At 37.2% G+C, this 21,876-nt stretch overlaps 1 protein-coding gene across 1 annotated transcript in view; it reads left to right on the forward strand.

Annotated features, from left to right (window-relative positions):
- The first annotated feature begins 1,301 nt into the window (after positions 1-1,301).
- acsl5 (acyl-CoA synthetase long chain family member 5) overlaps positions 1,302-21,876 on the forward strand; it is a 57,474-nt gene continuing 36,899 nt past the window's right edge. Inside the window, exons 1-6 of the mRNA XM_060842440.1 lie at positions 1,302-1,377; positions 10,990-11,151; positions 12,487-12,601; positions 12,818-12,882; positions 15,288-15,389; positions 16,965-17,064. Of these exons, the coding sequence (XP_060698423.1) occupies positions 11,020-11,151; positions 12,487-12,601; positions 12,818-12,882; positions 15,288-15,389; positions 16,965-17,064 (514 nt within the window). The 5' untranslated portion in view covers positions 1,302-1,377; positions 10,990-11,019. The remainder of the gene's footprint in view (positions 1,378-10,989; positions 11,152-12,486; positions 12,602-12,817; positions 12,883-15,287; positions 15,390-16,964; positions 17,065-21,876) is intronic.

Raw genomic sequence — 21,876 nt, forward strand, 5'->3', positions numbered from 1 at the left:
TCCAGATCTTGCTGCATTTGAATCTGGAGTGCTTCTGTATCTGAGGAGTCATGAATGATGTTGAACATTCTGCAATCATCTGAGAACATCCTGACTTTGACCTGATGATGGAGGGAAGATTGCTGATGGAGCAGCTGAAAATGGTTGAACCAAGAACAGTAGCCAGATAAACTACTGCAAAGGTGTCCTGGAACTAAAATGCCTGACTTTCAACAACCTCAACAATCTTCCTGTATGCCAGGTCTGACTCCAATCAGCAAAGAGTTTTTACCCTGATTTCCATTGACTTTAGTTTTGCCAGGGCTTATTGATGTCAAATTTAGCCTGGAATGGCCTCTTCTGCATCATTCATTTCTATAATTCTGTGGTTTGTGATAATGCCAATAGATCCAGATGCACTTTACTAATTTAATTCAAGACGGTGCATCATAATAGAAATGAATGCATGTTACAATATTTCTATTAATCTATTTGGATTGAGCTGGAACACCGAGCATAGCCAACCCCGTTGAAAGAGTTAAAGGTGAAAACAAAACTGATTGATTGTAGTTACTACTATCAGGATTGTTTGAGCTAAATGAACTTTGGAACTCATCTCAGCAAGGTTCAAAGATTACCTGGGCGCAGTATCAAAAATTGGCTACTAGCCATGTATGGCAGGAGTGAAATTCCAGTGTGCGAAAAGTATGTCTTGAGCAATTGCTGTGTGAGCAGTAAGTAACCATATGTGTATGCACACATATAAACCTTAAACCCAGACTAGGGGTTGGATTACCAGCCACAAAGTGCCTCCAGCAATAAAGGTAGGGTGTTCAACCTTAATGTTTGTATTCTATCATTTCAACTTGCAGTATTAATTGTTGTGCTAATAGGGAAATTGCTTCCTTGTTGATATAACGAAATATGTTTTTAGTTCTTAGTTATAAGCTAATTAATAAAATTGGAATGGTGTTGACTTTTGTACACTATCATCCTTAATGCCGAAATCTATGAATAACAGCTACCGTAGCCTGTCATGTCGTTGTGTAGGTTTAGACTGTACTGCATGTTCATGTCCAAAATCACATTTTTATTAAGAAGTGATATGTATTAAATCCTTAGACTATTACAGATATTTAAACAAGCATCTGACATCTAATAGAGAACATATCTTAACATGTTTTACGGACATAATACAATTATTGGAGTTTTAGTTGCTCATTGGTTGTGATTGCTGTCAGTATTTACAAAAGAAATGTTTCATTGGTTGAAGTCACCTCTGTTTATATTCTGCCTCGGATATTGGTTGAGCTGTAATTATTTGTAAGTTGTTCTTCAGTCTGCTTGTTCTGCGATCTTGGACTGCAAGAGCGAAGCTTCGGTCCTTTGCTGAAAAATGTAAGTGAATGAATAAAGCCCTTAGGATAGGACCTCACAAAGTGTTAAAGGAGCAAGAAGTACACAAATTAGCTCAGAATAATGACTACTTGATATCAAGTTTGGGGTTTTTTTTAAAAATGGAAACAATATTGAAATAAAAATGATGGTACTATAATACCCTGCAGTTTTGGTACCATCTATTGTGAGATACAGTCAACTTTTTTAGATCTGTGATCTTCCCTCAGAACTGAATGGGTAATTCTGTTTTACTCTCCACTGATGCAGTCTCACCTGTAGAGTATTTCCAGTATTTACCATTTTTATTATTTTCTATTTTAAATAGAGTACGTAGAAAGAAGGAAAGTTTGACAAAGCTAAGAGTGAAAGTTCTAAAGTTTAGAGCAGCAGTGAATCTGAAGAACTGAAAGAAATAGGATTTACAATGCCGTACAGGAAGAGACAAAGGTGCAGTCATTCAACAGTAAAAGAAATACAAGTATTTTTGTACTAAAGATGTGTGATGTGAAGGAAATATTAGTACTGAATGCTTAAAACAGTCAACAGTTAAAAAAAAGTACTAAGGTTTGAGTAAATTGAATAGGTGAATCATATTGAGAGGAAAAGAGAACAAATAATCTTTTGACCTGCTTAAAAAGGTTTAAAGATTCTCCCCAATCAAACAATAGCATCGCACATGGCTACATGACAAAGGATGTGTTTTAAAGACAAATGTTTAAACACGACACAGTTCCCAAACAGATAACCAGTCAAACTCCTGAGTGATACAACCAGTTCTTCTGCATGCTCATAGTAAATCATTTCACATTAAAACAAAAATAAGCATAATTCTTGATTAAAATTTGTACAGCAGTAACTTCGAGCAACACATATTTCCATGTTCAGTGTATTAAAGGATTTTATATTCTAGATAATCTGTCAGTGTAGATTGCAATTTGAATATTGTACAACTGTTCACACAGCTTCATGAAAAATACTAATAAGGTCAAATCAATCACCAATAAGATATGATTTTATTTTGGTGCAGTTTTGTAATTTATGATTGAACGATGGAAAATCTAAAATATTGATTAAACACAATAATATTTGGCAATCACAGGACAACTTTTGCACTAAGTATATAGTATCTTTCAACTGCACTAAGAGATAGACAACTGCAATCAGAGATAAGAGAACAAATTAAAACTAAATAATAATTTTAAACCTTTTACTGCAATCTAAGCCTCTTCAGTCAAATACTACAGCATGAGTATATTGCTTAGCAAAGAATCTCTTTTGATTAATTTGCATTCAGCTTTATTGCTGCGAGATGTTTAGAATTTTCTCTTAATAAGTCTCCTGTTGTTGGCTCTTCTGGAAGTTTAAATTTCGAACAAAACACTTACCATTTTGGTGAGCTTATATCTAACGAGTAAAGCAAATACTATCTTGATTTTAACAACTGCACATGATACAAAAACTTCAGTTAAATTATAAATGTCTAATGATGTTCTTGACCCAGCATAACTATTAGCTCATGCCAACTCATGTCCCCACCCACTGCCCTTTACTCACCCACTCCCCAAACCACTGTGTATCCACATGGATAGGGACACACACTGAAAGGAGATAAAATATTGCAGATTTTATTATATTGAAGAAAATATTCGCATTGATAAATAATTTACTATGCTTACAACCTTTCAACTATATATTGCCTTATAACAATAAACATTTCATTCAATTATCCCACAATCCCATATCCCAAAACAGTTTTTCATCTTCTACCAGTCCAGTGTTATGTATAATTGGATTTTCTGAAGCAACTTTGGGTCAGGAATACTACTATGACCTTATCAAGGGCAACTAGGAATGAGCAACAAATGTTGATCTTGTCAGCAATGCTCACATCTGTGAAAGAATAAAACAATGTTACATAATAGTTGGACCAAATTCCTTCTTACAGTAGTGAGGCATGTCGAAGATGGCATCCCAGGTTCAGTTTCACATGTAAAGGGATTTTACCATCTTGTTTTATGGAGTTGACTTGCATTGTCTCTAACTATTGGCACAATGTCCTGTTTAATCCAGGGCTGATAAAATAGCACCCCTTTGTGATTTCGAGCAGATATCTGTGGCTTTCGCATGTGCATTCCTTGACTTTCTCTGAAGGCAGACTGCGGTAATAAATTATGTGTCTTATTTCATCTCGGGTGAACATACATTACCACAGTTATGATTGTAATTTCATAAAAGAAGCTAGAAAACATGACAGCCCAAAACAAAATAAAATAATGAACATGCTGTACTTCCCTATATCAATGGATAAATTTGCTTAACTTAAACTGGAAAACACCTCAGGTAGAATTGTCTTTTCCTTATTTCGATTTTCTTTAAAATTGTCTCAACATGTTATGCTTTTAATATTTCAAACTTTAGGATAATTTTATTTGCTAAAAGCTCCTGTCTAGAATTAATTTCAAAAAGATCCAAAATAGTGACAAAACTATATGGCATAGTTGGAAAAGAGTAACTCCGTTTCCTCTATTTGTTCTCAACTTTCTCGATCATTGTCTCTATCACAACTTACATATTAATACAGCAAATAGGTTATTTCCTTTATTCAGATCTTGAAATGAAAAGGAGACACATATGTGCCTCTTTCTGTACAAAAATGTGCATGGATTTTGGCTCAGTGTTTCCTATGGCTGCTTGGTTCAAAACAAGAGTACGCAGTGTGGGGATTGACAAATGGGAACATTTAGATGTAAAACTACTGGAAAACCTGTTGGGTGAGATTATAGTTTGCATCTTTATGGACATTTATCCAAATACCTTACTTGAATGAACCACCCTGACATAAATTTTAATGCCCCTAGCATGGGCAAATAAGTAATTTACAAAGTTCCAATAGATTTTATTAATTATGCTGCAGCATCAGAGAATTTTAGTCAGACATTTGCTATGATGATGTTTTCTTGTAGAGTGAGCCTTGGGGAATGCATTATAGCGAGGAAACAGTAACCTGTGATCACTGATGGACATTGTAAATATCTAATATATTTCTCTAGTTCGATGTTAACAATGTATATCTTACTTCCATGGAGATTTTCCTCAGGATAATGTGAATAACTGAAAGATAAGTTTTGCAGCACTGAGGTATCAGCTTTTTTGTCATCAGTGAAATGACAATACTTCCTCTTGACCTCAAAGAAAGCTACCCACAAAGATTTTTCTGCAAGGGATTTCAGTTTCCCCTGATGCCAATTTGAGGAGGTCGCAATCAATCCAGCAACAGTTATGTCATCAATGACATAAATAGCTAATCACATTGAAACACTCTCATAGACAGAAACTTGGATGAAAAAGTACCAAACTTTTCATTTTGAATTAAGATTTTACAAAGAATGAAATGAATGATTGAGATAAAGATGTGATATTTGTGTGTAAGCAGAAATATTATAAACAAATTTGTACAAAAATATTATTTTTAATCATGTATTTATTTTTATTTTAATGGACATATTTGACACTTCACAAACATAAAGTTAGTTTTTATGGATCAATGAGACAGTTAACAGTAATTATGAACTTAGGTTACTATTAAAACCAAGTTTCACCTCACTAAACATGATGCAACTGTTTAAAATGTTCTTACAGACACCTTTGGACTTGTGCATTCAAGATGGGAGAGCAGAGTTGGGATATTTTCTGGCTCAGTGAAACCAAACCAACAGGAAGTGTACCAGAAATTGGGATTCCCATTCTTAAGTGCTGGGGGTTCTTGGGTATTAGTCTGGTGTACCCCAGGAATGAGACCAGGGATGCGGATTATGGAGTCAGGCTGGTGCAATGTCTGCCTCTGTATACCTGAACTACTTTGAGGTTTCTAAAAGGAATATAATAAAACATAAAACAGTGCTCCAGCCTCACCCCTTATGCTTCTATACCACCTGCAGACTCTGCATACCTTCCTATGACAACCCATGGATCCTGTAACCACTTCCCCTGAAACCTTCCACCCCAATCCATGTCTATGCACCCAGTCTCCATGGCTCTTTATGATCCCTACCTCAAATCATGCCATCTACCTACCCATTACTCTTTAAGGTCCCTATGCCAACAATGCCAGCTCATGCATGCTAATCCCAGGCCTTCTCTCTCTCTCTACTCTTTGCCTTTACACCTGCCAAACCATTGAATACACAACATGGGTAGACCTCAGGACCCATGCACAGATGAGATAAAACACAATTACCATTTTAACAATATTGATGAAAACTCATTCATTCACAAATAAATTATGATGTTTACAATCCTTCAATTACATAATATCTTATAACAATAAGCATTTAGTTCAATAATTTTTTATAATAATGAGTTTTGGAATGCATTGTTGCATTTTATAGAGCCTTAGACTACTTGTAACAATCTATCAAACTGTGAAATGGAAATTAAATTCAATAAGGGATGGACTTATTTCAAACTTTTGAGTTAACTAGCAAGCAAAATTTTTTAAAACTCCACATTTTTCAGAGTGTTAAGGCCATGACATTTTGACAGATACTTTCAAAAGATACTTTTAACTTTTCATCTTGACACCTAACATTCCTCAAAATTAATTTGGACTTCCTTGAAAGATGTTGTGGAATCATGTCCAAGTGGGCAACTGACCTCTCAGTTGGGCTGAAGCGCTTTTGCTTGAAACGTCGATTTTCCTGCTTCTCGGATGTTGCCTGACCTGCTGTACTTTTCCAGCACCACTCTCATCTTGACTCTGATCCTCAGCATCTGCAGTCCTCACTTTCGCCCTCTCCGAAAGGATGTTGTGGCTATCCAAATGTACCCAAGAAGTTCAGTCCTACTCCTACCAGATATAATCTTTGTGTTTCAGACACCCAGTTCACTAAAACCACATCCAAACAAATGATAATTGACATGTGCAGAGACAGGACTTCAGGTTTTCAACCACATCCACCACTTCCACCATGAAAATCCAGGCTAAAGATTAATAGCCTAAAACATTTTCATGACATTAGTGACTTCTACATGATTGCATTCTGGGGGTTATGGAACAATGCTGTTGCAAGTATTTAGTTCATGACATATATTTTAGAATGTAGATTTAGTTTTAGGAATTAAAGTTTCAAAGTAGAAAATGCGGTAAATACAATTAAAAGAAATTTGGAATCTTGAGAACATGTTCAATTTTAGTGATTGATAGCTAGAAAGGTAAAGTCACATAAAGGTTAGTAGAGAATTCTAATAGATGACCTATCTCTGATCCTGTTGGCGGCTATGAAATCCTTGCAGTTCAGGGGCTGTTTTTGTTTGGAAGTTAGAGTTAAGTTAGTTTAAAAGCTTTTCATAAAACCTCAAGTATTGAAAATTCCATCTCCTTCCATCAGATTAAAGAAGAAATTGTAACTGAGGAATAATTAACTTGATGTTGATTGAGCTCATTCTAGAGTTTGCCACTTCATTATGGCATTGGATGAAACTCAGGGAGATTCTTTGGTTTGAATTCATCTGCATATTTGCTGAAAGGATTAATTGCAGTTTGGACCTATGTGGTTTGCAGTTCACTAAGAGGCAGAAAGGAAATGGCAATTAGCTAAACCTGCACTGGAAGGAAGCCCTAAAACTAACTTCATTTGCACTGAAAGATGTGGATGAGGCTTAGTCTCAGTTTGAATTTTGTGGGGAAACAAAACAGGAAGATTTCCTAATTTGAATCCGATGAAAGAATGAAAGTGGTCCAAACAGAGTCTTGTGGCAAAATAAACAATCAGTAGAATTAGCTAAGAAATATTTTAAAAGTAACCAGAACAATGTATTGAGGCATCCAGTCAATAGATAGTAATAAAGCCCTTGCCTCTGAGACTAGGTAGAACTCTGGAGAAATTAAGGTTCCAAAGGACCGTGGAATTCTTTTGAGTGTTCCCAACATAAGTACATAACTCAAGATATCATAAAATAAAGATAATTCTTGGGGAAGTAAGTAGTAAAACAAAGTTTAACTTGTGTATTTATAAACATTGGGATTAATTGGTAAATTAATCGTATTTGTTTTATTTGTGCTCTTGTTCAAGAACATGAAATCTTGTGGCATAATTCTACTGTTAAAATGTAATATCTACAATTATCTTTAAAGGTTAACAGTTTGTAACAGCATTAAATCACTGACAGCAACTTCTAGATACCTGCTTTTAACTGTTGAACTATCAGCTTTAAAAGTTGCTGCTAGTTTGAGAGGGGTAAAGAAAAGCAATCACTGACAATTTTGCTATCCTAACCACTTAAAATTTGGACCATCATTAATTTACATGAACCTCCACTTTTCTTCATAAATTGTCACTGCTGTAATTGTTGTAGTATGGGTTTGTCTGTTCAGAGAAGCTCAGGCCAGTCCTTAGGCATTTGTGCAAAGAGTCTTTGTTCACATTATGCATAGGTGATACATCAGGCATCTATGCCCCAAGTTGTTTAAATTACAAATTTTTGCACCCAGTCCTATTGAGGTCATGGTTGGATCAGAGCTTGCCTCAGAGGTTTATCTGTATATTCATTAGCAATATCTCTAGCTTTAATGTTAACTTTAAAGAATTACAGTTGATGTTTACCCTTGAGAAAAAAACAAATAATCCCAATGTTTCACTTGAAAATGTAATTCATTTATTTCGAATAAGAAATTATATCTAATTTGCTTGATCACGAACCTTTCCTACATCAACCCATTTCCGAATTGCATATTTATGACACCAAAGGCAATGTTAAAACGTGACAGATGTGAATTTGTGTATTTTATGATATTTAAATAGCAAGTAGAATGATACAGTACACTGTAATGCACACTTTGGATTACTTAAAATGCTTAGATACTTTTAAAACACAGTTGGAAATTAGATTTGAAATGTTATTGAATAAACTGCTTGAATCATCAATGAGCAAGTTACATTTTCTGGTTTGTTCTTCATAATGCTTACTGAACTGATACCAATTCTTGTCAGTTTTAGAAATTGGCAGACAGTTTTCAATGAAGAAAAATAATGTGGTAATTATAGAATATGCAGGATAGGCACCTGTACATTAGCTTTTCCTTAATCCATAACAATTAGAAACATCAAATTTAAATAGGTTCCAGGATTTACATGAATTTTCCTGGCATTCTTAAGTTTTACATTATTAATAAAACATTTATTGACATTTTTGTAGAACCTTCTACCAGATTGAAAACCCTTCAAATTTGATCCATTTCAAGAAGTTAAAAATTCTAACTGACCAGAGTGAGACGATGGAAAGTGACAGAATCCTTTTCCTTTAAAATGTAATATTGACAATCTGTTACCATCAGAAAATAACTGTCAGATCAAAAGTGAAATTTACATTTCCTAAATCTGTATCAAGTTACCAACACATTTATAAAACTGAAGCAAAAGAGTAATTCACAATTAGTTAATGGTTTTTGATAAGATTCCAACGTGAAGATCAGGCAGTTTATTGGGAACAACTTGAATATATGCTTAATTATATGCAATTTAGTTGATTCTCACCTTGTTGCTCCTTTAAGAATTTCACATTATAAAAATTGCCACTTTAATTCCTAATAAACAGTTTATAATGATTTTTTAAACCATGGAATGACAATGACATGAATGTTGATAGAACTCTTAACCTTTGGTGAGTTTTGAGTTCAAAATTAAAGGAGTTCCTTGTAACCAAAAACATTCAGAGAAATGGAATTAACACTTACAGAGGTACAAGTCCAAGATGTAGCAATAGCAAATGTGTATGAATGATACATAGGATTGTGATACATAGGATTGTGAGATAAATCACATCATATTCCATAAACTATATTGTCTTTTATGAAGAAGTGATGTTACAAAATATCTGATAGTGTATTGCATGTTTACGTTAAATGCGTTCATGAAGATATTGCATTTCAAAGTTGGTCTTAGCTTGTTCCAATTTTAATCGTACCACAGTTCATTTAAATTTTTCTTTTGAGCAAATTTAAATATTTTCATTCTTTAATAAAGTTCTTGGCTGAGGTTTTCATCTGTCTTCAAATACCATAAAAAAATTTTATGTCACAGGTTAATTATGATTAATGCCGGTCACTGAGCCTATGTTAGTTGATCCATTCAGAATTAGCTCCTCCTCCTCCTCCCCGCCACCCAGCACTCCCATTGCATGATTCAATTGGCTTGCCTCCACTATTCATTCTAGGAGTTAGTCATTGAGCTTTTCATTCTTTGTGTCATAAAGAATTTCCTAGTATTGGGTCTAAAACTTAACTAAATTGAACATGTGTTTCCATGCCTATTCCAACAGTTCAGTTTGAACAACTGGATTTGTCTTTTGTACAGTGTCCATAGGATTAGATTGAGTGAGTGATTCATTCTGAAGAAGATATAATATCAGGCCTTTAAGGAAGGAAATGTGAAGGATGTAAAAGGGAAAAAAACACTGTTAAGTAGATTAGAATTAGTTGCAATAGGAAGTAAATGCAGCCTTCAGATAACAAAAAGAAGCACTCTTGCCCCAAGCGTGATTTCTTATCCATGGCTATTTTGAAAAATAAAACAATGAAAGTATAAACTGTTTTCTTTTTGGGCTCCTGATCAGTGTGTTATCATGACATTGTGATGGCTAATTATTAGCAGGCAGGAGAAGATGAATGAGTCAATTACAGTTCTTCAAAGTAGTTGTTTTCAAGAGTCTGCTGCTAAGTTACTTTCAGATCCCTTTGTGACTTATTTGTGATAGCAATATATAATATTTTGCAACTTATATAAAATATCATTATTTTAGCTTTGCTTTTGTAATTAATGACGACTAACTAACTCAGGCACTTATGCAAGATTCTCAGTCTATATGCTTGAGAAAGAGGTAAAAACAAAATTGGTGTCATGTAATTCATGTTAATAAACAGAACATTGAGTATAGGAGTTGGGAGGTAATGTTGCCACTGTACAGGACATTGGTTAGGCCAGTTTTGGAATATTGTGTGCAATTCTGGTCTCCCTTCTATAGACAGGATGTCGTGAAACTTGAAAGGGTCCAGAAAAGATGTTGCCAGGGTTGGAGAGTTTGAGCTATAGGGAGAGGCTGAATAGGCTGGGGTGTTTTCCCTGTAGTGTCAGAGGCTGAGGGGTGACCTTATAGAGGTTATTAAATCATGACGGTAATGTATAGGGTAAATAGCCAACATCTTTGTCTTGGGTTTGGGGAGTCCAGAACTAGAGGGCATAAATTTAGGGTGAGAGGGGTGAGATTTAAAAGGGATCTAAGGGGCAACTTTTTCATGCAAAGTGGGTGCGTGCATGGAACAAGATGCCAGAGGAAGTGGTAGATGCTGGTACAATTACAGCATTTAAAAGGCATCTGAATGGGTGCATGTTTAGGAAGGGTTTAGCGGGATATGGGCCAAGTGCTGGCAAATGGGACGAGATTACTTTAGGATATCTGGTTGGCATGGACGAGTTGGACCGAAGGGTCTGTTTCTGTGCTGTATATCTCTCTGACTCTATGACTATTGAGATTGATGTTGTAATTAAAAGAATATGTTTTGTGATGCATTATGCAAAATGTCTCACTGACTGATTTCTTGTTGTACAATTCTTTCAGGTTTACAGCTTTGTTTCAGAAGTTAAAAACATGAGCATCCTGCTCCTGACTTGCTCTGTATCTGTTCTGGTTCTGATTGCAACTGTTTTTTACTGGGTGACAAACAAACCAAAACCCATTAAAGTCACATGTGACCTTTCCAAGCAATCTGTGCAAACGAAGGCAAGTAGAAATTCTGACAACAAATATAATAGTAAAAGTGACTTGAGTGCTTGCAAGTTTGTTAAGTTGGAAAGTTTTCTTTACCTAAAGTGTTTCTTCCTACTTAATCTAGATTTGCAATTTTCCCTTTGGCTTGAATTGTGGAGCTCACATTCTGAATTCGAAGCAATACAATTACTGGCCAGCTTAATCGTTTCTGAGCATTTTGACTTGCCTCTTCTGTATCCGTTTCAAACTTTGAGAAAGCTCCATGCATGTTGTGAACTGGATAATTATTCATATTCAAATCTAATACTCGACCTCATTATGAAATATTAGGGCAGATCACCAAAAGCTTTTAGACATGATAGATTTTATACTCTGTATGAAAGGAGAAAAGTGGGGTGGAGAGATTTAGGGAAGAGATTGCAGAGCTTAGCGTTCAGGCACAATTAAAATCTAGGAAGATGAAGAGTGCAGAATTAGATGAGCTCAGATTAGAATCTCTAAAGATTGTGGTAATGGAGCAATGGGAGGGAAGAGGCCATAGTAGGATTTGAAAACATGGATGAGAATTTTAAAACATCACTCGGTACTAGTTCAGCAAATTGAGGAAAAAAAACATCCTGCAGTCACTGGGAAGATCATTCTGGTTCCAAAGAGACCAGCTTGAAAGTGGAGCCTGGAGGAAATTCTCAAATTTGGACAATCTTCAAAGAAGTTTGAATTAGTAGCTGCTAGTTTGTGGGATGTATTTGGTGTGTGTGTGGCTAGGGTAGAATGGCATTGAGATTTCCAAATTGTGGATGTCACCATCTGCCAGTCCTGAATCCAGACAAGTTCCTGGTTGGGTAAGCCATGAGGTCTCCAGTTCTAACCCTCTTTATGGCAATGAACACTGGGCCAAAGTAGTGCTAGCTGGCTTCCCTTCCAGAGGGTTCCCCTGGAAACTGGGGCCAGAAATTTTTAAAAACATTTCAAAGTCTTCAGAAGGTGCCAAGAGATGGAAGCACCTTCAAAGTCACCATCCTTTGGTGGGATTGCTACCCTCTGAGCTTGCAAATGTCCAAAGGATAGCAGACTCAGAGGAGATGAATTAAGTTGCCTTAAAGAATGTTGTCAAAAGGTGCAGAGGCCAGTAGTTGAAACAGGTAAAATTTTATCTTCTGTCCTGCTTCTAATTTTGCTGTAAAAATGCATTGAGGTAGAGTAGTAATTATTCTGCTGCCAAATGTGTTATAAATTGACTTATAAGTGTTCAGCCTGGACTTGCAATATGATTTGTTCTGACAATGACAAACCATTGCTTAGAGATGTTTTCTTAATAAATGTGAAAATATTTTATTTTTATTTCAGAACAATGAAGGTGCCAGGCGATGTGCACTGTTGAAGGATGACAATGTGATATCTTACTTTTATGATGATGCCAAAACACTTTATGAAGCTTTTCAAAGAGGTTTACATGTATCAGGTATGAAAATATACTCAGTCTTGTGGCTAAAAATATTTATAGAGTCATGCAGCACAGAAACATAACCCTTCGGTCCAAATCATCCCCCCAACCAGACATCCCAATCTGATCCAGTCCCATTTGCCAACATATCCCTTTAAATCCTTCCTATTCATTTACCCAAGATCTTTTTGCTATATTTGATATTCACTGTCAAATATTTATTTTTCCTGTCAGATGATGGACCTTGTCTAGGTTACAGGAAACCTAATCAGCCCTATCAGTGGCTTTCATACAAACAGGTACGTATTGCGATTAACAAGGAAATACTGGAAATAATTTGGAGAGATCTGTATACAGTTATTAAATGTTAGAAAATATTAATTTTGAGAACTGATTCATCCTGAGAAGTGCCAAAAAATTTTTTGTTGGTGTTGGTGGAAGCGGAGAAGGAATTCTGGGTCCCTCACCCTTCCTCTCCAAATAACACAATGCCTCTGTCTTATGCACTGATTTGACTTCAAATCTATTCACTTTCATGCAAATGAACTTTGTACCCTAGCTATCTGTCATTTGAATTACAGCTGGCTGAACTTTGAGGTGGTTACATGGCATTGTTAGAGGTTGATAAACTAATAGTTTCCATTCAAACTTTACCTTTTGCTGGAAAATCATAAAATCATAGCTAGTCACAAGACACTCATCTTTTGAAATTCATACATATTCACCTGTAAAGCTAGTAATATATTAAAATAATCAACAACTGGAAAATTACCTTAAATAAAACTCATGATTGAAACTCTTATTTCAGAGTACCTGATGATTTCAGTATTTTTGTTACTGCTTTGCAAAATAATCTAATTTGAACTGTAATAGTATTGGTATGATATGTCATTAGAATTCGCTATATTGGGAATGGAGTGACTCATAATGTCCTAATCACAGTCCAAAAATCAGTTCATTATCAGAGCTAATATCCTGCCTACGAATACCTGGGGTCCATAGCTGAGTATGCTTGTGTTCTGTAGGCCTTGCAATCGAATTCAGGTTAGATTACTGAAATACAAATGTAAGCACTCATGAAAAAACATTGATGTAAAAAGTGTAACTTATATTTCCATTTAATAGTGCCCAGTAGCAGAATGGTAGGCATACAATTCAAGTCTTGCAAGCACAGTCTGGGAGAGCATAATTAATGTGTTGTACATTACAAATAGTCAAAATAATTTGGACATTGCTAAGAATTACACTGGAAACTGATTTAAGATTAACAGTTGAGCTTAGAGTTTGATGTATTTGCACATATTTAGGAGCTACATATATTAGTAGACAGAACCCTATTTTATATAACAAACATTGCACCTTGATATTGAAGAAAAGCAGTCATGAAGACTGCCAGGTAGTCCTGAAAATCAAAAATATTTTGGTCTGTATTGTGTGGATTATTGGTCAACTTATTGGGCTGTAATGATTCAAGGTTTTTATAAACACTGTTTTAATACAGTGGAAAGTTATGAATGAACATTTTTCTAAGCTTGTGTTTTACACAGACACTGGTGACTATAAGGCTCTTTGTTTCGATGCAGTATACTGTGGACAGTGATATTGCTATGGCAAAAGTAAGGACTACAGATCATGGAGATCAGAGTTGAAGAGTGTGGCGCTGGACTCTTCAACCGATCAGACAGCATTTGAGGAATCTAATGAAGGGCTGATGAAGGGTTTATGCCTGAAACATCGATTCTCCTGCTCCGCAGATGCTGCCTGACTGGCTATGCTTTTCCAGGTCCAGTGATATTGCTATGCCATAACATGGGGAGCATGAGGGCGCCATGTGGGAGTGTTTGCAGAGACATATTCTCGCATAAGGCACATGACGGTTGAGGACAGGAGACAGATACCTTGGAATTGGGGAGGTGTGAAGAGGACCTTTCAAATTTCCCTTTCCATATGATCCCTCATGTTTCACAACTCTAGTCTGTGATATTCACTCATTTTTAGGGGAGCTTGCACCATGATCTCGAAAATGACTCCATATGATCTCTATGTTTCACAACTCCACTAATGTGCTATCACTCACGTTCCTTTTAAAAAGCTAGTGCACCATCCTGTAATGTGTGGAGACACAGGCCATACCTATCTCCATAATAGAGTTAGCCAGATCAGGCATGTGGGTATCCTCATCCTTTGAAGATCCAGGTGCAGGTAAGAAAACCCAGAAACAAGAACACTGAAACTGGAACCTGGCTGTTATTTTTAAAGGGCTGTCAATTCAACTTGTGTTAGCAAAATTTGTCTTTGTGCATTTAACATTGCTGTGAGAAAGAGGGCAGCGAGAGTCATTTTCGAGATCATAGTGCAAGCTCCCCTAAAAATGAGTGAATATCACAGACTAGAGTTATTCTGGGTGGTCGCTAGAAATAAAGGACTGCTTGTCTTTGTGAGCTTTCCCAGCCAGGTATAGGAAGGAGACAATCTAGTTAAAGAGAAGCATCCAGTAAGCATATAACCATTCCTGGAGTTGTCCTGATGTAATCAGGGAACAAAAATCATCAGTAGGATACCAAATAGTGAGTTATATGGCAATTACCTGTTGTTTTTGTTAAGGTGGAGAAGACTGTATGAAATCTACCAGACAGTCTGAGTTAAAATGCACTGATCCATAACAAAACAATCTTGATTTTAAAACTGTCTTATCTATTTGTAGGTATCTGACAGAGCAGAGTACCTTGGATCTGGCCTTTTATATCGAGGATGCAAACCATCACCGGATCAGTACATTGGTGTATTTGCTCAAAATAGACCTGAGGTAATGTACTCCTAACATTAATCAATGCAAATTATTTTCTTGTTATGATTGCAATTCACAAACCCAAAGGCTTGAGCTCTCATTTTATCACTCGACTCAATTTTGTTAATCTACATCTTATGAATAGATTTCTGTAGAGCTGATGGTGCTAAGAAATGGACTGGCCCCAGGTTAGTTCGTAATGTGTGCCACACAGGCAGCATAGAAACAGATCCTTTAATCCAACCAGTCCGTGCTGAATATAATCCCTAACTAAGCTGCTGGTCCATGCCCCTCCAAACATTTCCTATTCATGTACTTACCTAAGTATCTTTTAATGTTGTAACTGGGCCCACATACACCACTTTGAGTCAGGGAGTCATAGAGACGGACAGCACAGAAACAGGCCCTTTGGCCCAACTTGTCCATGCCGATCAGATATTTTAAATTGATCGAGTCTCATTTGCCAGCATTTGGCCCATTTCCCTCTAAACCCTTCTTATTCACATATCCATCCAAATGTCTTTTAAAAGTTGTAGTTGTACCAGCTTCCATCACATTCTCTGACAATTCATTCGCAACACGAACCACCTTCTGTGCGAAAGAGTGGTCCCTTTTAAATTTTTCCCCTCTCACCTTAAACTGATGCCATCTAGATTTGGATTCCCCGACATTGGGAAAAAGACCTTAACTATTCATCTTATCCATGCCCCTCATAACTATATAAACTTTGTGATCCGAGAAATAGTATACTTGTACAATTGCTATCCATAATCCTTTTTTGATGTCTCAAGGCATTGTGGAGGTCAGTTGAAGATTTGGCCATCAATAATAGTAGGCAAAAATACTTTATTGAGACAGAATGTAACATTTCTTGCTGTACATACTGGCCTGCTGAATTTGATTAACTAGTGATGGAACCTCTTTGCCAACTTTGAACATATAAAAATAATTGAATTTTTTCTTCAGTATAAACAGCTAGCAGATGAAACCATTGTAGAAGGCTGCAGTCATTATGCAAAAGTCTCACTGATCACAATGTGCTCATACTTATTTATCCAACAAGGAGGGGATAATAAACAACTAGCTAATTAACCTATACTCTGGGATCAAATTGTCTACTGTTCAAAGATTATCCAGTTAATCTGAAATAAATCCCGTAATTAAATTAGATTATCATCTTTCCCGACTAACCTGATATTAAAAGACGATCAAGTCTTTTTGGTATTAGAACTACTTCCATTTTCAGTTGCTTAGGCAATGTGACATGAGAGCTCTATTTGAGTAATTTTATCATGACTGTTCAGTTAACATCAGGTAACATTGACTTTTACCTACATTCAGTAATTATTCTGATCTGAATAAATGAATTTGGATAAATTTGGATTCAAACAATATTTTAGCTTTAGCGTTCTTTCATATTCCATGCCTCAATGACAGAAAACTGATGATTTATCATTGACTTGGTGCCCCATGCAATATACTGATGCACTTGTTGTGAAATGATATCTTGCAAATGGATTTGCAAACTGTTTTTACTTATAACTTATGCTGTCTTTAATTGAGATACTAATTCCAGAACTTGTCTTTTAATAGTGGATCATTTCTGAGCTGGCTTGCTATACTTACTCTATGGCTGTGGTACCTTTATACGACACTTTAGGACCTGAAGCTATTGTTTACATCATTAACAAAGGTGTGTATCAGTGAAGAAAGTTTTTTTTACTTGTGAAATGTAACTATGTATGTCACTGTGTAATAATTATCTGCATTGAAAGCAGAGATTGGTCTGTCATATAAGTTACTTGTTCTGCGTCGTTCTGTAGCTCACTCCCATGGTGCAGTCATATGCTCCTGCATCCCTCAGTAGCAGTTAGTGAAATAATTGCATTGTATGAAAATGGACATTTGTTTAGTTTCCTCCAAACTGTTGGGCAGGTCGTCTTCAAAGTGGGTCATATGTTCTATTTTTCTCCGAGTATTTATATCTGGGAATGAATGTTATTTTTAAAATGGAGTGTGGGTAAATGATAGATAAGAATCTATTCTGATTGCTATGACTAATATAACTACAGGCAAAGTATAGTCAGATTCAGGTGCCTGTAATAGCTAAATTGTACCAAAGCAGCAATGGGACCTATATGAACAGCCTCACGTATTAAGAAGAAGAAAGCATTTGCCTGCTTGACAAAGAATGGGCATCAGATAAGGTACCTCTATCTGTGGATTGAAGGAAGAAGAGAGGAGTTAGTTAATGCTACAGTTTACAACGTAACAATAGCTTCTCTTATCTCCAGTGTGGCATAAGTCTGCACATAGACCATTCCTTCAGTTTGTAAAGTTGGGAATGATTCTATGATCCCACATGCAGAACAAGGAAACCATTCTGTCAATGAGCATTAGTTGCAGAATGGAACTGCTGATCCAATAAACAGCCCAAGAAGATCTGGATTCACAATCTTCCACACAGGGCTAAGGCACCTAGCTTAAAACATGAAATTTCCTGCCTTAATACAACGTGTCCCAAAGCACACAATTTTCAACCTATGAGGACAGGATTAAGCTGGGCTCGCTGATCATGGAAGCAGACAGTAGGTAGCTACAGGAGGTTGTGAGTGCCGAGACATTCTGATTAGAGGCCCTGAATCAATTCTCTGGGACTTGGTCTCAGTTGTTTAACAAGCTGGTAGGCCCTCTGATGGGTCAGATTTTTAGAGTCAGCAAGACTCACACCCCTTTCAAGTCCAACCCACCCCTTCAATGCCCTTCCTATCCTACAAGCAAGGTTTCTGAGATCTGGAACCAGAAGTCAATGCTGGAAATGGAGTTGACATGCATTTGCTGGAGTGGCTGTGCATGTGCACAATCACACAGTTTACAGCGAGTGTTGCCTCCTTGCTGCCTATATTGCTACACATCCATTATCCCCCATAAGCAGACTTCAGCAGATGTATGGACACAAAAACATTTCCAATTGTCTGATACAGCTCTGCTTTCAACACTTGACTGTGGAAAAAAAGTTCACAATCCTTTCCAGTCCAGTGGTTAATCTTTATAAAAATGAACAAAGTCCTACGTAGACCCCACATCAATTACAGCTAAACCTTTAATAGCATTTTCAAACTGTCAAATTGTGAACTCAGAATTAATCTGACTGAGATAACTGTAGCTTTTGAAACTCAGATAAAACATTCATGATATCATAATAACACTTGGAGACATCAACAAAGAACTCTTGAAATTGCTTGAACAGACATTACATTTTTCCAGCCATAACCTGATAACCCATCAATAAAGTAATCAAGCAGAGAGTTATTTTAACTCTATCAGCTTCAATGTATTTTGCTTTTAGTAGTTAAAGAGCAAATTTTTCTTTAAAAATATCAGAAATTAAAATTTAATTGGATCTTTATCCTCTGTTCAATTTACATTTCTCCATAAATTTGTGACTCCCGCATTGTGGTTTAAGATCCTTTAACTCAAAAAAGTCATTTGAAATTAATGCTGAGTTTAGGCTTCCTTCCTGCTTGAATTTCCCAGACTAGTATAAATTAGATGTGTTTGCAATGGGGCAGAACTTCTACATCTGGGTCTCACTGCTATTGTTCAAGTTCGACAGAATCTTGCTGACTGTAAAAGTCTGACCCATCATGTTAACTAATGTACCACTCTAAAACAGAGGTAAAGAACATTTGCAGTTTCTTGGAAGGAATCTTTTGCGATTTCGATAAAAAGATTGAAGGATTTAAGTGGTGCCAAGTTTAGTTCATCTAATTATTGGGAGAAAGATTAGAATTGACTTGATCCTTTATGACAAGATTACATTAAAACGTTCATGATTGCTAATTGACTAACTGGCTGAATGATGTATTTTCATTGGAGGTACTTCAGAGAAGGTTCATTTAAATGATCCGCACTGGGGAGGGATTGTCTTATGAGCAAAGTTTAAACAGGTTGGGACTCAACTCACTGAAGTTTAGAAGAATGGGAGGTGATTTCATTGAAGCATATGGAATTTTTAAGGGGCTTGATAGGATAAACACAGAGGGATGTTTCCCTATATGGGAGAGTCTAGGACCAGAGGGCATAGACTCAAAATTAAGGTGAGTCAATCTAAGACTGAGATTAGGAATTTATTCTCTCAGGGTTGGAAGTCATTGGAGCTCCTTGCTGTGGGGGTAGAGTCCTTGCGTATATCTGAGTTAGACAGATCCATGATCAGGAGGGGAATAAAGGGTTATTAATAATTTTTATGGGGGAAGAAACAGGAAATTGGATGTGAGGAATGTTGGATCAGCCATCATTCAGCCAACTGAATCGTAGAAAAGGCTTGAGGGGCTGAATGACTTACTTCTGTTACTCTTTCATATGGTCTATGACGGTGGTTTTTGTGGAAGGACAATTTTAGTAAAGATTAGGAAATGCTGGTGTTGGTCTGGGGTGGACAAAGTTAAAAATCACACAACACCAGGTTATAGTCCAGGGCATCACAGCGCCAGGGACCCAGGTTCAATTCCTGCCTTGGAGAACTGTCTGTGTGGAGTTTGCATGTTCTCCCTGTGTCTGTGTGGGTTTCCTCCGGGTGTTCCGGTTTCCTCCCACAGTCCAAAGTTGTGCAGGTTAGGTGAATTGGCCATGCTAAATGGAATTTGTACATGAATAGTGTAGGTGGGTTGGGCTTCAGATTAGTATGACAGGGCGGCTTCAGATTAATATGACAGGGTGGCACAACATCAAGGGCCGAAGGGCCTATACTGCTCTGTAATGTTCTATGTTCAATGTAAATTGCCTGTAACGTTAGGTGCATTATTCAGGGTAAATGTAGAGGAATGGGTCTAGGTGGGTTGCTCTTCCGAGGGTTGGTGTGGACTTGTTGGGCCGAACGGCCTGTTTCCACATTGTAGGTAATCTAATTTAAAGGTTTATTTGGAAACACTAGCTTTCAGAGCACTGCTCCTTCATCAGGTGGTTGTGGAGTATAAGATTGTAGGACACAGAATTTATAGCAAAAGTTTACAGTGTGCTGTAACTGAAATTATATATTGAAAATGACCTGGATTGTTTGTTAAGTCTCTCAACTTTTAGAATGAGCATGTTGGTTTCAGTTCTTTCATATGTAAATCGCAGAGCTTTTTTAAAATTACATTCTGAAGTGGAGTTTAACAATTGTGTCATGTCAGCCCAACTGATGCACTTAAGGTGTGAGGTGCCCTGTGAGAGACTTTCTATACTACAATGGTCAGACTGATTCTAATATAAAAAATAGATTTATAGAATCTTACATGCATTCGTGGATTTATTTGAGCAAAATAAAATGTAATTCTGCACGTGCAAATTCCCCCCACAAACTTATACGTGTATGTGTGTGTATCTAAGTGTGTGTGTGGGGTGGGGGGTTATGAGTGTCTGTGAGAGAATGTGTGTATGTGTATGTGTGTGACTGTGAGTGTAGCTGGGTATAAATTTGTGAGAGGTTACAAGTGTGTGTGTGAGAGTGTATGTGTGAGCGTTTGTGTATGAGAGAGGGTCTGCATGGGTGTATGGATCTGTAGGAATAGTGTGTGTCTGCAGGAGTGTGTGTCGGATTGTCTGTGTGTTTGTGTGCTTGAAAGAATAGGCTTGAGGGGTGATGTAGGAGGGAGGGGTTCAGATTTGTGGGACACTGGAACCAGTTTTGGGGAAAGTGGGACTATTACAAGTTGGGTGGTCTACACCTAAACCAGACTGGAGCTAATGTCCTAAAGGTAATTTTTACTACTGCTGTTGGGGAGGTTTTAAACTAATGTGGCAGGGGGCTGGGAACCCGAGGAGAAGACCAGTAGACAGTGAGGTGGAAACTAGAGACTGTAAGGATCGTGAAGTTAGTATTACAAAGGGGAAGAGTAGGCAGACAGCAGATGAATGCAGAAGGCGGCCTGAAGTGCATTTACTTTAAAGCAAGGGGTATAGTGTGTCAGGCAGATGAACTTAGGGCTTGGATTGGTGGCTGGGAGTATGACATTATTGCGATCACAGAAACTTGGTTGAAGGAAGGGCATGATTGGCAACTAAAAGTTCCAGGATATAGATGCTTCAGACAGGACAGGGAGGGAAGTAAAAGGAGGGGGGGGGGGGGGGGGGGGGGGGGGGGGGGGGGGAGGAGTTGCATTGCTGATCAGGGATGATATTACAGCTGTGCTAAAGGAGGACCTATGGAGGGCTTGAGCAGTGAGGCATTATGGGTAGAGCTGAGAACTAAGAAGGGCGCAGTTACATTTTTGGGGCTGTATTACAGGCCTCCCAACAGTAGAAGAACAAATAGGTAAACAGATTATGGAAAGATGTAGAGGCAACAGGGTGGTGGTGATGGGAGATTTTAAGTTTCCCATCATTGACTGGGATACACTTAGTGTCAGAGGTCTGGATGGGTCAGCATTTGTAAGGAGCATCCAGGAAAGTTTTCTGGAGCAGTATGTTGAAAGTCCGATGAGGCAAGGGGCCATAATGATCTGGTATTGGGGAATGAACC

The sequence above is a fragment of the Hemiscyllium ocellatum genome, chromosome 22, assembly GCF_020745735.1.
Source record: "Hemiscyllium ocellatum isolate sHemOce1 chromosome 22, sHemOce1.pat.X.cur, whole genome shotgun sequence".
NCBI lineage: Eukaryota > Metazoa > Chordata > Chondrichthyes > Orectolobiformes > Hemiscylliidae > Hemiscyllium > Hemiscyllium ocellatum.